Source organism: Impatiens glandulifera, chromosome 2 (genome assembly GCF_907164915.1).
Source record: "Impatiens glandulifera chromosome 2, dImpGla2.1, whole genome shotgun sequence".
In the NCBI taxonomy this organism is placed as follows: domain Eukaryota; kingdom Viridiplantae; phylum Streptophyta; class Magnoliopsida; order Ericales; family Balsaminaceae; genus Impatiens; species Impatiens glandulifera.
Window position 1 is genome coordinate 8,554,137 of NC_061863.1, and position 13,215 is coordinate 8,567,351.

General features: G+C 32.4%; 1 protein-coding gene across 1 annotated transcript; it reads right to left on the reverse strand.

The window, feature by feature from the left end:
• Positions 1–363: 363 nt before the first annotated feature.
• LOC124924292 (probable polygalacturonase At3g15720) lies at positions 364–4,778 on the reverse strand. Its single transcript, XM_047464350.1, has 10 exons — positions 4,566–4,778; positions 2,548–2,673; positions 2,312–2,446; positions 2,002–2,196; positions 1,777–1,803; positions 1,215–1,422; positions 1,049–1,130; positions 861–969; positions 669–785; positions 364–597 (listed from the first exon to the last, which is right to left on the reverse strand). Exons 1-10 carry the CDS (start codon positions 4,776–4,778, stop codon positions 364–366), a joined length of 1,446 nt encoding a protein of 481 aa, XP_047320306.1.
• Between the last annotated feature and the right edge of the window lie 8,437 nt (positions 4,779–13,215).

The window sequence follows — 13,215 nt, forward strand, 5'->3', positions numbered from 1 at the left end:
ACAATATTTATAAATTATTTTCCTGTCAATAAAGATCAATTATCTTTACTAATGTGGGTTTTTTTTTTTTTTTTCTTTTACTTTTATTGCCTAGAATGAATTATTTTCATATTACATTCTTATACTAATAATAATAGTTTATTTTCATATTAGATTCTTATACTAATAATAATAGTTTATTTAGTTAATGTAGAAATGGTAAAACAAAATATGGATAGAGAAATTTATTCATTTTATTCCAATATGAGATATTCATGATTTCAATCTTACATATGATTAAATTTATCATCATCATGAATTAAGATCAGAATGATCATCACATATATTATCAACCAAAAAATAAATAATATTACTATCAAAACATCAAAGACCTCTCGTGCATGAAACAATTGGATATACTTTGGAAGGGATGGACACTCTTGCGTTTTTACAAACCGCAAAAGTGTTACCCATAGAGCTTGACATTATGTTTACATTGTCAAAAACGATATTGTTACATGGAAATTGATCGCTGCAATCTAGGAGAATTGCTTCATTAATTGCAGATCTTCCTTGCACATTTATATACTTCACATTGCTCACTTGTACTGCGCCCGCCTTCAAAATTAGAAATATATCAACACAAATAATTCTTTTATTATTCCACAAAATTAATTAAATATACTTACTTTTTTTGGACAGTTGTGTTTGCCATTGCAATAATTTTGATCAATAATAATTGAGTTCTTAACATCATTCAATTGAATGCGTTCAAATGTAATATTTCTTGCATATCCCTTTCCACCCTACAAAATAACATCGAATCATAATGTTAAATGATTTCTTAATTATATGTTTACTTTTCAACTTAGTTAATTTACCTGCCATGTCTTTATCCTTGCCCCATTAGATGTTCTTGTGAAATTGCAGTTTAATATGTGAACATTTTCCACAGTATCCTGAGATCCGCCTTGACCAAGGCTGCCCACACTTCAATAATATGACAACAAATAAACACGATTATGACGGTTCTCAACAAAAAAAAGTTTTCAAATGGGCTCTATTTTACCTTATGCCGTGCCCAGGTCCGCATTGAACTCCTTCAACCAAAATGTTTGAAGTACCAGTACTAATTGCAACACAATCATCTCCTACAATGAGACATACAATAAATTAGATTACTTCTTTTTAAATAATAAATACTATAAAACTAGTGACAAGACAAACGGTCAAACCTGTGCCAATAATTGAGTTTATGATTTTAACGTTAGATGAGTAAGAGATGTCGATTCCATCTGTATTAGGACTGTTTTCGGGTGCGGAGATTGTAAGGCCGGAAATGGAAACCTGGTTGCATAAATGTATGGATATATGTCTACCTGGAGGGTTCACATGAGTCAACCCTCTTAATGCAAGGTTTTCGCAGCTTGAAAACATTAATCCCTGCATCAATTAATTCTCACATTTGAATAAGTGGAGAAGATAAAAAAAAAACAAGAAACTAACTAATTATGGGTACCTAAACTAGTTAATTTAATCCAACAATTTTATCATCAAATTAATAAGAAACTTAGATTTTGCAAAAATTTAATTTTTTTTTTTGTATAAGGTGCTTGGGACAACTCTCGCTTACCTCGATTGGTCCACGAAATATACATTTTCCATTGACAATTATTTTAATAAAAATCGAACTTGGAAACCTTAAGTCAACTTCTAAACACCCCCACATATCAAAACAATGATAAGAATAAAATTAACAGAATTGACATTGATCAAAGAGTTATGCAAAACACTTACCATTGGTCTTGAGCACATGTTTGCATTCTGTAAATAAACATTATTAATTAGTATATCAGTTTGAAATGTATATCAATATTATTAAATCACATGGTTTCTATGTTAAATCTCTTCCTATCAAATAGAACTTCAAGATACCTATAAGTGAAGGTAAAAAAATACTATTCTATTATAGAATTGATTTTGAAAGGTAAAAATCAATCCCTTAATTTAAAGAAAACTTACTTGTTGGTTCCAATTGTTATTGATATAGTCGCTATCGTCACTAACGACATTTATCCACCATGGTGAACCTTGCCCATCAAGTTTCCCGTTTCCATAAACTTGAAGACCGTTAACATGTGAGAACCCTATCCATGTGTTTTCCACACAACCTTTCCAATCACTTAATTTCTTGGGTGCCACCAGGGTTCCATCGATCTACAAAGATTTATTTTGTATTTTAAATATATAAATAAAATTATCTAAAAAGATTGAAAAGAAATTAAAAGATGGGTCATCCAAGATTCTTGTTTCTATCATCAAATTAGATCACCTGAACTTGTATAGTTGATCCTATACAAGGACCTTTGAATTGAAGAGGACTCAACAAGTATGTCTTTCCTCCAGGCACCACCATGGTGGCACTGCTTCTACTTGCACATGCTTCAGCCCAAGCTTTTAAGAAAGCCTTCAAATTAAATAGGGTTCATCAAATTCATTTCCATTGTAATTATATTAAACTGAGATTAGTCTTAAAGTTTACAGATCAATTAGCGAAATAATAATTACCCAAGAATCGTCTACATTCCCATTTCCCTTAGCACCAAATTGTATTACATCAAATGTAACTGCTAAAGTATGGTCTAAAAGTAATAATAGAGAACATGAAAATGTTAAAATTGTATTTAACCACTCCTGTCAATAAAAAAAGAATAAATGAGTATCATAAAATAAATAAAATAATTAAAAATAAATTTTATTTTATGAAGAAATGTCTTACCATTTTATCAAAATCACAAACCAATTCACACACAACACAAAAAAAAAGAGAAAGAAATCTTGAATGTAGTCTAATGAAAGAATAACAATCATTTATATAGTTATTTCATGATCATGTTTTAATTTTTTTAAGATAAATGATAAATATAATATTAGTAACATTTAATAACTGTAATTAGTGATAAAGCAAATATATATATATATACTTATTACTATTCAAGATTTTCAAAATATTACTTCATTAAATTTATTTATATAAATATAATCTAATGAACAACAGCCATTTAATTATATGGCCATCTCATTGTTTTTTCTAGTAAATATTACTATTTCACTATTTATAAAGATTTTCAAAATATTATCTAAATTAAGTTATATGAATAACTTTTAAAAAAGTTAATGCAATATAAAATAAATTAAAGTAGTTAAATTCAAGGACAGTCTATTAAAGAATTCAAGTCGGATACAGTCCACCAAAAATATATATTTTTTATTATATTTTTATTGTAGAAATGTGTTGTCTCATTCATTTTTTTAATTTAATTCCCTATTTACTTTTCTAATTTAAAAAAATGTTATTAACTCTTTTTATTTATAAAATTTTTGCAAAATCCCCTAATTCTAATTTCTGAATTCGTTTATTATTTAAGCATGACAGTAAAAACTTAACAAAAATACGAAAGTTTAAAATGTCATTAAACACTCCCGGACACACAATGAGAAATCTTATCAATTATCATCTTGTAATAAGTTAATGAAAAATAATAATAAACATATTCCATTTATGAATATAGTCTAATTAATGAATGAAATAACTACCATTTTGAAATGGATGAAACCCGTTTCGTTATTTGGTGAAGATCAGTTGTTTCACATCTGAGCCTATATGTAACCTTTGAAAAAAAAAATCATAACGTTGTTTAAATTCCCATATTTGTTTTTCTATATTTATTAAATATTTTTTTCAAATGGTATATATATATATATATATATATATATATATATATATATATATATATATATATATATATATATATATATATATAAAATACAAGTAAATCCTATATCTAATATTATATATAAAAAAAAAAATTAAATTAAAACAGATTTTTTAAACTTTTTGAGTCTTTTTAAATGGCCAATTCAAGCCAATGTTGGTTTTATAAAAAAAAAATATTTTTTTTTCTTGGTCAATGACCTTTTATTTACATAGAACTTTCTTTTTTTAGTTATGTTTTATTTATTTACATGTTAAATGTATTATTAAGGTTTACATATTTACAAATATTAAAATAGAATCTTAAACTCCTATCAAAATAACAAATTTAAAAAGAAAGAAATCATGCATGGGATGGTATATAAAGATAAAAAAAAAAAATTATAATCTAAAAAGATCTATGCAAAGGGGGTTACAATGGGGCTGCTCCTTTGCTTTTGGAATGAAAAACAGAAATTTCCCAAGCAAAACTTGTGACACAACCCAAGAATGGTTGATGTTTTCTTAGGGTTTCGGTTGTGGAAAAGGTTGGGCAGCATAATGACATGTCAATGTGAAAAAAAGATTCTTTTATTGGGTGTTAAGAGGGGTATTTATAGATAAAGCTATTTAACCCTATGGCCCAAAGACCCATTTAACACACTTGACCATTAGAAAGAAAAACTATTTTAAATATTTACAAATGTTTAAAATAATGGAACAATCTCCATTTGACATTTCACTAAATGTCAAGTTTTCATCCAATGCGATTTAAGCTTTATTTAATAATGACATAATACTTTGTCATTTTAATTTTGTAATTAAAAATGACCAAGACTTCATGCTTCTTCTCTTCAACACACGGTTGGATTATTTTTCCTTTATCAACTTCTTCTTTTATTTTAGCAACTTCTCTTTCTTTCTTTGACCACACATGATCGGATTGAGATCTGTCACCATCGTGAAGGTGAACAATGCATTCATATTTCCTTTTTAGCAAATAGTTCTTGGGAATAAATCGGATCTTTGGCATGGGTCGGTCCATAGGTCGGGTCACCAGTCTGATCCGTCAATTAGATTCTTTCTTTGGCCTTACATTGGATTGAATTGCCTTTGATTTGGATCTTCTTGGTCCTATTCACAAATCTGATCCGAATCTTGCATGTGGATCATGGATTGACCCATTTCCCTTTATCCTAAAAAAGAAATAAAATTAAAACAACCAATTAAAGAAAGAAATTTTATTATTATTATTATTAATTATTCCTGTTTCTAAGGAACAATTCTAATTATAATAAAATACTAACTAATTAAGTCAAATAATTAAATTGCAAAATCTAATCTAACAACTAATCTTAACAACTAATCTAGTCGACAACTAATCTAACAAATTAAGAAAACAAATCTAATTAATGAAAGTAAAATACATAAAAAATATACTAACGACTTTATAAAAAATGTTAATATATAATTTATAAATTTTTTATTATATAAATACCAAAGGTAATTAATTAAATAAAATATTAGATATTTTAAGTATAATAACTTCCCTAAGTGTTGTAACGTAGACAAATTACTACCTTAACTTTATTAAGAATCTAAAATCAATTATTTTCAAAAACTCAATTGTTCTAAAAATAATAGTCTTTAAAATAAATCGTGCAATGAGCCCGTGAATGAATTCGAAAAACTTGTATAGGTTCCAATTTATTAAAAGCATACACTATAAAATTTGAGGGGTGAAAAATGAGTATCTACAGAATGCCCCTCTTGGACAAACTTTGTAGAAAACACTCGGTTTTAGAAAAATGCATGTCCAAGCTTGAAAATAGGCACTGCGTTTTGAAAACACCCAACTTATAGTTTATTTTGGATTCCTTGAATAAAAAGAGAACAAACCTGACGAGTCTCTCTAAAGACCCGTGTAATTACTCTTCATTCTTCAAAGTCGGTTCATCATCCACTTGTTGACGATTCACCTCTATTTAGAATATACATCGCTCTTGGTTTATCGATCATGTAGATCAAACCTGGTTGTTTCGACTATATCACTACACACCTCGCATAGCCTTTTGATTGTACGTGAGTATACATCTTGACTTAGTTTACTGATTGTGTTTTTATTACTCTTCTCATTGAGCAATTTAATAATTATTTTAATCACAACTCTATTTAGTGATTATGTTTGTCTCACTTCTCTAATGGAGTGAAAAAATCTTAATGATTATTCTAATAACAACTCTGCTTAGTGATTATTATAGATTTTAGTATCTCTTGTCAGTTTAGCGAAATACTATATAATCACTATTTTGCTTAGTAATTATTATAGATTTAAGTGTCGCTGGTTAGTTTAGAAAAATACTATTTAATCACAATTCTCCTAAATGATTATTGTAGATTTAAGTGTCGCTGATCAGCTTAGTGAAATACTATTTAATCACGATTTTGCTTAGTGATTATTATAGATTTAAGTGTCGCTGGCCAGTTTAACGAAATACTGTTTAATCATAATTCTTCTTAGTGATTATTATAGATTTATGTATCGCTAGTCATTTTAGCGAAATACTATTTAATCACAATTCTGCTTAGTAATTATTATAAATTTAAATATCGCTGGTCAGTTTAGCGAAATAGTATTTTATCACAATTCTACTTAGTGATTATTATAGATTTAAGTGTCGCTGGTCAGTTTAGCGAAATACTATTTAATCATAATACTGCTTAGTGATTATTATAGATTTAAGTGTCACTGGTCAGTTTAACGAAATACTAATTAATCACAATTCTACTTAGTGATTATTATAGATTTAAGTGTCGTTGGTCAGTTTAGCGAAATATTATTTAATCACAATTCTGATTAGTGATTATTGTAGTTCTAAGTGTCGCTTGTCAATTTAGCGAAATACTATTTAATCACAACTCTAATTAGTGATTATTATGGATTTGAGTATCGCTAGTCAGTTTAGTGAAATACTATTTAATCACAATTATGCTTAGTGATTATTATAGATTTAAGTATCGTTTTTCAGTTTAGAGAAATACTATTTAATATCAATTTTGTTTTGTGATTATTAAAGATTTAAGTATCGCTTTCCAGTTTAGCAAAATACTATTTAATCGCAACTCTAATTAGTGATTATTATGGATTTAAGTATCGCTTTTAGAATTCCTTAATTTCCAAGGCACTAGCGTCTTCCTCAGCGATCTTTGAAAAACTTTCAAGAATTGGTTATGTACTTTCTTCTTTAGAGTGTATTGAGAGGAAACCAGATGTAACCGATGTTCTTCGAGATTTATGCTATCACTTTTAGGGACTTGTCTTTCGCCAAGACGTTTTGCCCTGAGTTATTCGAGGGATTTGTTTGATCGAATGCTTAATCATTCAATCATGCATAACGTGGTTGAATCTTGCTTCTCAAATTCGGAGGTCAGTGTGTTTAAGATTCTAAGGCCTTGGGCTCTTTCTATACTTAGGGTATATTTAATAGAATCAGTACATTCTTGTTCTTGCATTGACAATTTAGACAAGAGTCTAGATGAACAACAAATGGTGATTTAAATATCTCAACCTCTATGAGTATTGTTCTATTTTCTTCGGCCTCTTTTATTTGTGATTGGGGTGTATTTGATAGATTCAAACACTTTGTTCTTGCTTGGAAATTAGATAAAATCTAAATGAATAACAGTATTGTATTTCATATCTATACCAACACAGTCTTTGTTTGATTGATTTTACTTTATTTGAGATCTTATATCTTTTTCACTTGACCTCCAATTGAGACGAAACATCGCCCCTGTTGATGACATGGTTCCAAGTTTGGGCATTCATCATTTTATGAGCTCCCTCTTAAATATCAGCAGTTTAAGCTTTCGTCTAGGCTTGAGGTAGGTCCGTTTGTGAAGCGCTTTACTTGGATCCCACAAGTTACATTGGTTCGTTAAGAGACATTCGTTGGGGAGAAATGTATTTTCCCGCATTCCTACTTATTTCTTGCACTTGCTCATCAGTTTGCCTGGCACTAGAAAGATTCAAGGGTCTAACTTATTTTTATCTTCCAAAAAATTCCCATAGTTTCGATATAGTGGTTTGATTGTTTTGGATAGATTTTTTATCCCAATTTCCTTTTGGCTTGAACTCTGTGGGAATGTATTTTGTCTTAGCTCAAGATTTGCTTGCTGGGGATTTGGGACCGTACTTGTGAAAAGTTGCCTATGTATTCTCATAAAAGGAGAAATCTGGTCCGAACGTAGTTCCGAAATTGTACCACGGATAGATCGTGATTCCACATTTTGTTGAGGTTGGTTTCTCAAGTTTCTACTAGAGTTGCAATTGACTTGGGTTGTGGAGATTTCTTAAGTTTCTGCTGGAATTGCAATTGACTTAAGTTATGGGGATTTCTTAAGTGTCTGCTGGAGTGACAATTGATTTAAACTGGGGAGGTTGTTTAAGTATCTGTTGGAGTTATAATTGACTGAAGATGAAAATCTTTTAAGATCCTAAGCTGTTGGATAATAAAGTGCTTTAGTCATGTGTTAGGCGTTATATTTACTCATTTAAGCTAACTCTGTGAGGATCTTTCAATCATTTCATTTTCATAAAATTCCCTAGTGTCGATACAAGGGTTTGATTTTTGAATTAGGACCGGGCTCGTATAAACTACTTATGTATCCCATAATTAGGGGAATTCAGGTCCAACGTAGTTCCATGCACATTGTTTGTGTAAAATGTTTGTGTGTGTAAATATTTTGAAAATCTTTTGAGATCCTAAGTCGAAGAGAAAAATACTTTAGGATTAGGCGTTATATTTTCTCAAGTGGGACTCCGTGGGGATTTTGTGTTCGATTTTATTTTAATAAAGATGCCCCTAGTGTTAACTAGTAGTTTTTGGTTTTTGAAAATGTTTATGACCGGGCTCATACAAACTACCTACGTATCTCATAGATAGGGGAATTCAGGTCCAACGTAGGTCCATGCATGTCTTTTGTGTGAATTCTTGTGAAAACGTTGAGATCCTAAGTCAAAGAGCAAAATACTTTTGCTTTGGGCGTTATATTTTCTCAAGTGGGACTCTGTGAGGATCTTGTGTTCATTTATATATTAATAAAAAAATGCCCCTAGTGTTGACTATGAGTTTTTGGTTTAGGAGTCAACTCAGAGTGTGATTAACTCCCCTTTTCATTTATATGCAATGAATGTATGCGATGTGATGTGAAATGAAATATCTATCAACTTCTTTTAATAATTGATAGAGGTGGTCGCACCCTAGATTAGGTCTGACGTAGTTCACAACTTATGAGTTATGAACTTTGGTATGGATGAGCAATGAATGCGTGTTATGTGAAATAAAATGTCTATCAACTTCTGTTGGGTCAAATTATTTTGACTAACGGTATTTTGATGATAAACTTCTGTAAAACTTAAATAAGAATGAAACTAAGCTGTCTAATTGTTTCTGTGCAGGTGCATCAAAACGTACTAAGTTAGACTTAGCTTGAATTAGGGTCATTAGACGTGTTGGTTTTTAGATGCGCTGCTAGTTAGACGTGCAATCTAACATATACGTAGTTAGACGTGCAGTCTAACAGATACGTAATTAGACGTGCAGTCTAACATATACGTAGTTAGACGTGCAGTCTAACATATACGTAGTTAAACGTGCAGTCTAACAGATACGTAGTTAGACGTACAGTCTAACAGATACGTAGTTAGACGTGCAGTCTAACATATACGTAGTTATACATGCAGTGTAACAGATACGTAGTTAGACGTGCAGTCTAACAAATACGTTGTTAGACGTGCAGTCTAACATTTGAAAGTTAGACGTAGGGCGTCTAACTCCTTCAGATTAGTCTGAAGTGACCCGTAGTTAGACGTGCCGTCTAACCCCATTAAACTTGGTAGTCCAATGGATCCAGCTATTAGACATTGGCGTCTAACTATATTAGACTTGAAAGTCTAATGGAGCATGTCTAATGCCTTACTTTAGTAGATGCTTGAAGTCAACATCCGTCTACCCACGATAAACTAGTTGTACGCTACTCCTGCTCCACTCATCCGTGCAGATCAGTACGATAGCCAGTTGTATCCAATGAATGAATGTCACGTAAGTAAATATTCTTTCCACTACTTGTTCCTTGCAGGACAATCCTAGAAGAATATTCGGTGCACTACTAGATTGGGCCACAATCTTTGTGCACAGAGTCTGCTGTACTCGTGTACCATGGAGGCTTTCCAATGGGTGATTGCCACTTTTTAATGCAGAAGATTAGACCATTGGTACCTGTCTTCTATTTAAAGATCTTCAAGGACAAAGGACGAGTAACCGCACTTACAATCGATCTTACGAATTGCTTATTTGCTTTCTGAGTTTGTACATCAAGAGAGAGATAAAATCAAAATATTGTTTAGCTGAGTGATATTTTTCAACATTCTGTAAGTTGAACAGAGTTTGTTCTGTTCAACAGTTAGCTAGCATTGAAATTGTATTTGATTCAAGGAAAAGTATAGTGAATCATTTTGGTGGTTGGTAGAAGGGGTGACGTAGGAGAGTATTCTCCGAACATCCATAAACAACCTGCTGTGTCTTTTACATTCTGTCTTCTTCTCTTTCATTGGTACTTAGCTTCAAACCTGAGAAAACGTTTCCACACTTGAATCGTTTCAAGATTTGCAAGGGTTTGTGAAGAGTAGAAAGTGATATTAATCCCTAACAGGATTTCTATCAAATCGTTTTGCAAGAAGTTGTCATCAATAGTTAGACCCCGTCTCTATTGGTGCCACCGATCCTATCAATTGGTATCAGAGCTCTGTTTCTATTCTCAAGTTATCACCAAGAATGTCGACCATAACCAAAGATGCCAGTTCTACTGCAATCTCCACATTCTCAAAAGAAAACTATATTGGAAGAAGAGAGTCTGTGCTCACCTCTCCTCTCTTCATGACTACATGTGGAGTGTTTACACAGATGGTCCCATCAAGATTGAAATGGAGAAATTCGAATGGAAAAGTGAAGACAAGAGGAAAAACAACCTCAACAACATGGCATTAGACGTCCTATATAGATCTCTTGACGACAACATCAGTTTCAAAATGCGTCTTGGAGAAACAATGACCGAGTTTGACGCAAGGTTCAGCAAAGTTTTTTCCACTCTATCTATTATTGGCAAGACCTATAACAACAGGGAGATTGCTATCAAGGTCATGCGTGCTTTACCAAGGGATTGGGACATAAAGACGATGACTATAAGGGAATCCAAAGACCTCAACAAGATCGTGCTCTTCAATTTGTTTGCTAATCTCAAGGCCTATGAGTTCGAGTTGAACTCAAGGATTGAAGAAGATCAATCCTCGTCCATCATCATTGCAAAAGCTTTTGTGACTGCAGAAGAATCACCAGTTGCTCCTGATGTAAAGACAATTGCTCAGCAGCGATGCCATATCTCTCTTCGTGAAGAAGTTTGGCGACTTCATGAAGAAGAGCAACTCTAACTCAAACTTTTCAAATTCAAATGATAATAAGAAATCCAAAGCTAACTTACCAATCGAAATGTCGGAAGCCGAAGCGTGATGAGAAGAAGAAGGATGAAGAAAAGGAGTTGAAGGCTCTCCTAGTAGGGGACGGGAAGAACAAATGGAACTATAATGATTCTTACTTTTCATCCAACGATAGTGATGATGACGAGGTTGCTTGCTTCATGGCAAGAGAAGAAGAAGAAACTCAGGAATCTGAGGTGGTACAGGGAAGCTGCAGGAAGGATGTTTGGAGCATACTCTTCGGAGTATAAATTCTAGAAGATCAACAATGGCCCTTGCCATTCTTAAGGACTAAGTGTTTTTTTGTATTACGAATATTTTTTGTCTTAAGGACCTCAAACCATTCATTTATTTTGTTTATACTTGCATAAATTGAGAGGGAAAATTATTGTAAAAATGAAGATGCATGTTGATAAAATGCTTTAATCTTTCTATTAGACGAGGTCGTCTAAAAGAAAAAAACATGTACTTAGACGTATTTTTACTTACACACTCTATGCCTCTAAGTTGAATTGTCTTGGTTAAAAACTTGCGCGGTTAGACGCTGACGTCTAATAGACGTTTAGACATTTATAAGACAAGAGCAATTGGAAGCTCACGTCTAACCAAACACATGTCTAATACGCATTGTTCATGCGTAATTAGACGTCGACGTCTAATAGACGTTAGACGTCTATAAGACACGTGATTAGACGCCTGCATCTAATAGACTCATGCGTCTAATGGACATTTAGATCTCATAGATTGTAAAAGTAAGAAAAACGTCTAACTACGTGTGTATTAGACTGATCAAGGACAGTTGTCCCACATGCCGTGTCATCTAATTTTTCTCGCTCAAACATAAAAACAGTCACATTTAAATAACATTGTTAGAAAAATTAAATAAGTTAATTTTAAACCGGCCAAAGAACTTAACCAGTCTTGAATCTTTGTGCAGGTGCAGCTCAAGCTGCACCGGACCGTTTGAGACACTCTATCTCAAAGAATCCGGACAATCAAGGAAATCGGTTTGACTCCCCTCACCAGATCGGCTGAGATGAAAACCGCATGAAGCATCCTTTCCGGCTGACTTAATATATCGAAGATCCTAAAAGCCAACAGGAAAGTATTCAAAATGATAAATTTTGTGAAGATGACGTAATGAATATCTTGGAAATGCACATTAGAAGGATCCGTGATCTGAATCAGAAGCATGCAACAAAAGCAATGATGATTGATTGTCCAAGATCACAAGCAATCTTCTAAAACAGGCGACTGGCTAATACATGTCTGTCAAGTGTCCAAAATTGCAAGGCGTGCATGCCACCTTACCTGACCGGCACGACTTCAGATGATCAATCCAATGGAGAGAGAGAAATGTGACCGTTATCATATTTCTCTTATAAATAGAAGATCAATTGTGCTGAAAAGATAACGGAACACTATGAATTTACAGCAAAAGAAATCTTACGCACTACCCCGAATATGGATTGAAATTCCCAAAATTGTTTAGAATTCTGTGTGTATTTTACCTTGTGTAAAAGTATTACATCATATTGTGAGTGGTGTAACCGACGAGTAGTAAATAAGACTCGGTCGAAGTGTGTGTTAAAATATTCCAGTTAGTGAATATCCTTCTAATTGTTTGAGAAGAAGGGGTGATGTAGGAGAGTTTGATTCGAACATCCATAAAACTTTGTGTCTTGTGTTCTTCATTTTACTTTCAGGCTTACCTACTCTAACCGATCGAAACATTATTCATTCCAACTAAACCGGCTTTCCCTTAAATCAAACCGAATCGGCTTTCTCTCCACCTTAACCGACTTCTCCTAATACCTTCCAAACTGAATCGTGTGCGTTGCTTTAGATTGAAACAGACATTTCCGCACTTGAACTCGGTTCAAGAGTTTGTGACAATCTGTGTAGTGTTAAGAGCGGTTCTAATCTTTAACCGGATTAGTGCTAGTGT

Coding starts and splice junctions, on each gene's coding strand:
- LOC124924292 (XM_047464350.1), bottom strand. CDS start 4,778: ATGGACCGACCCATGCCAAAGATCCGATTTATTCCCAAGAACTATTTG. Junction 970..1,048: donor GGACCTGGGCACGGCATAAG/GTAAAATAGAGC, acceptor ATATTATTGAAG/TGTGGGCAGCCTTGGTCAAG. Junction 786..860: donor CAAGGATAAAGACATGGCAG/GTAAATTAACTA, acceptor GTTATTTTGTAG/GGTGGAAAGGGATATGCAAG.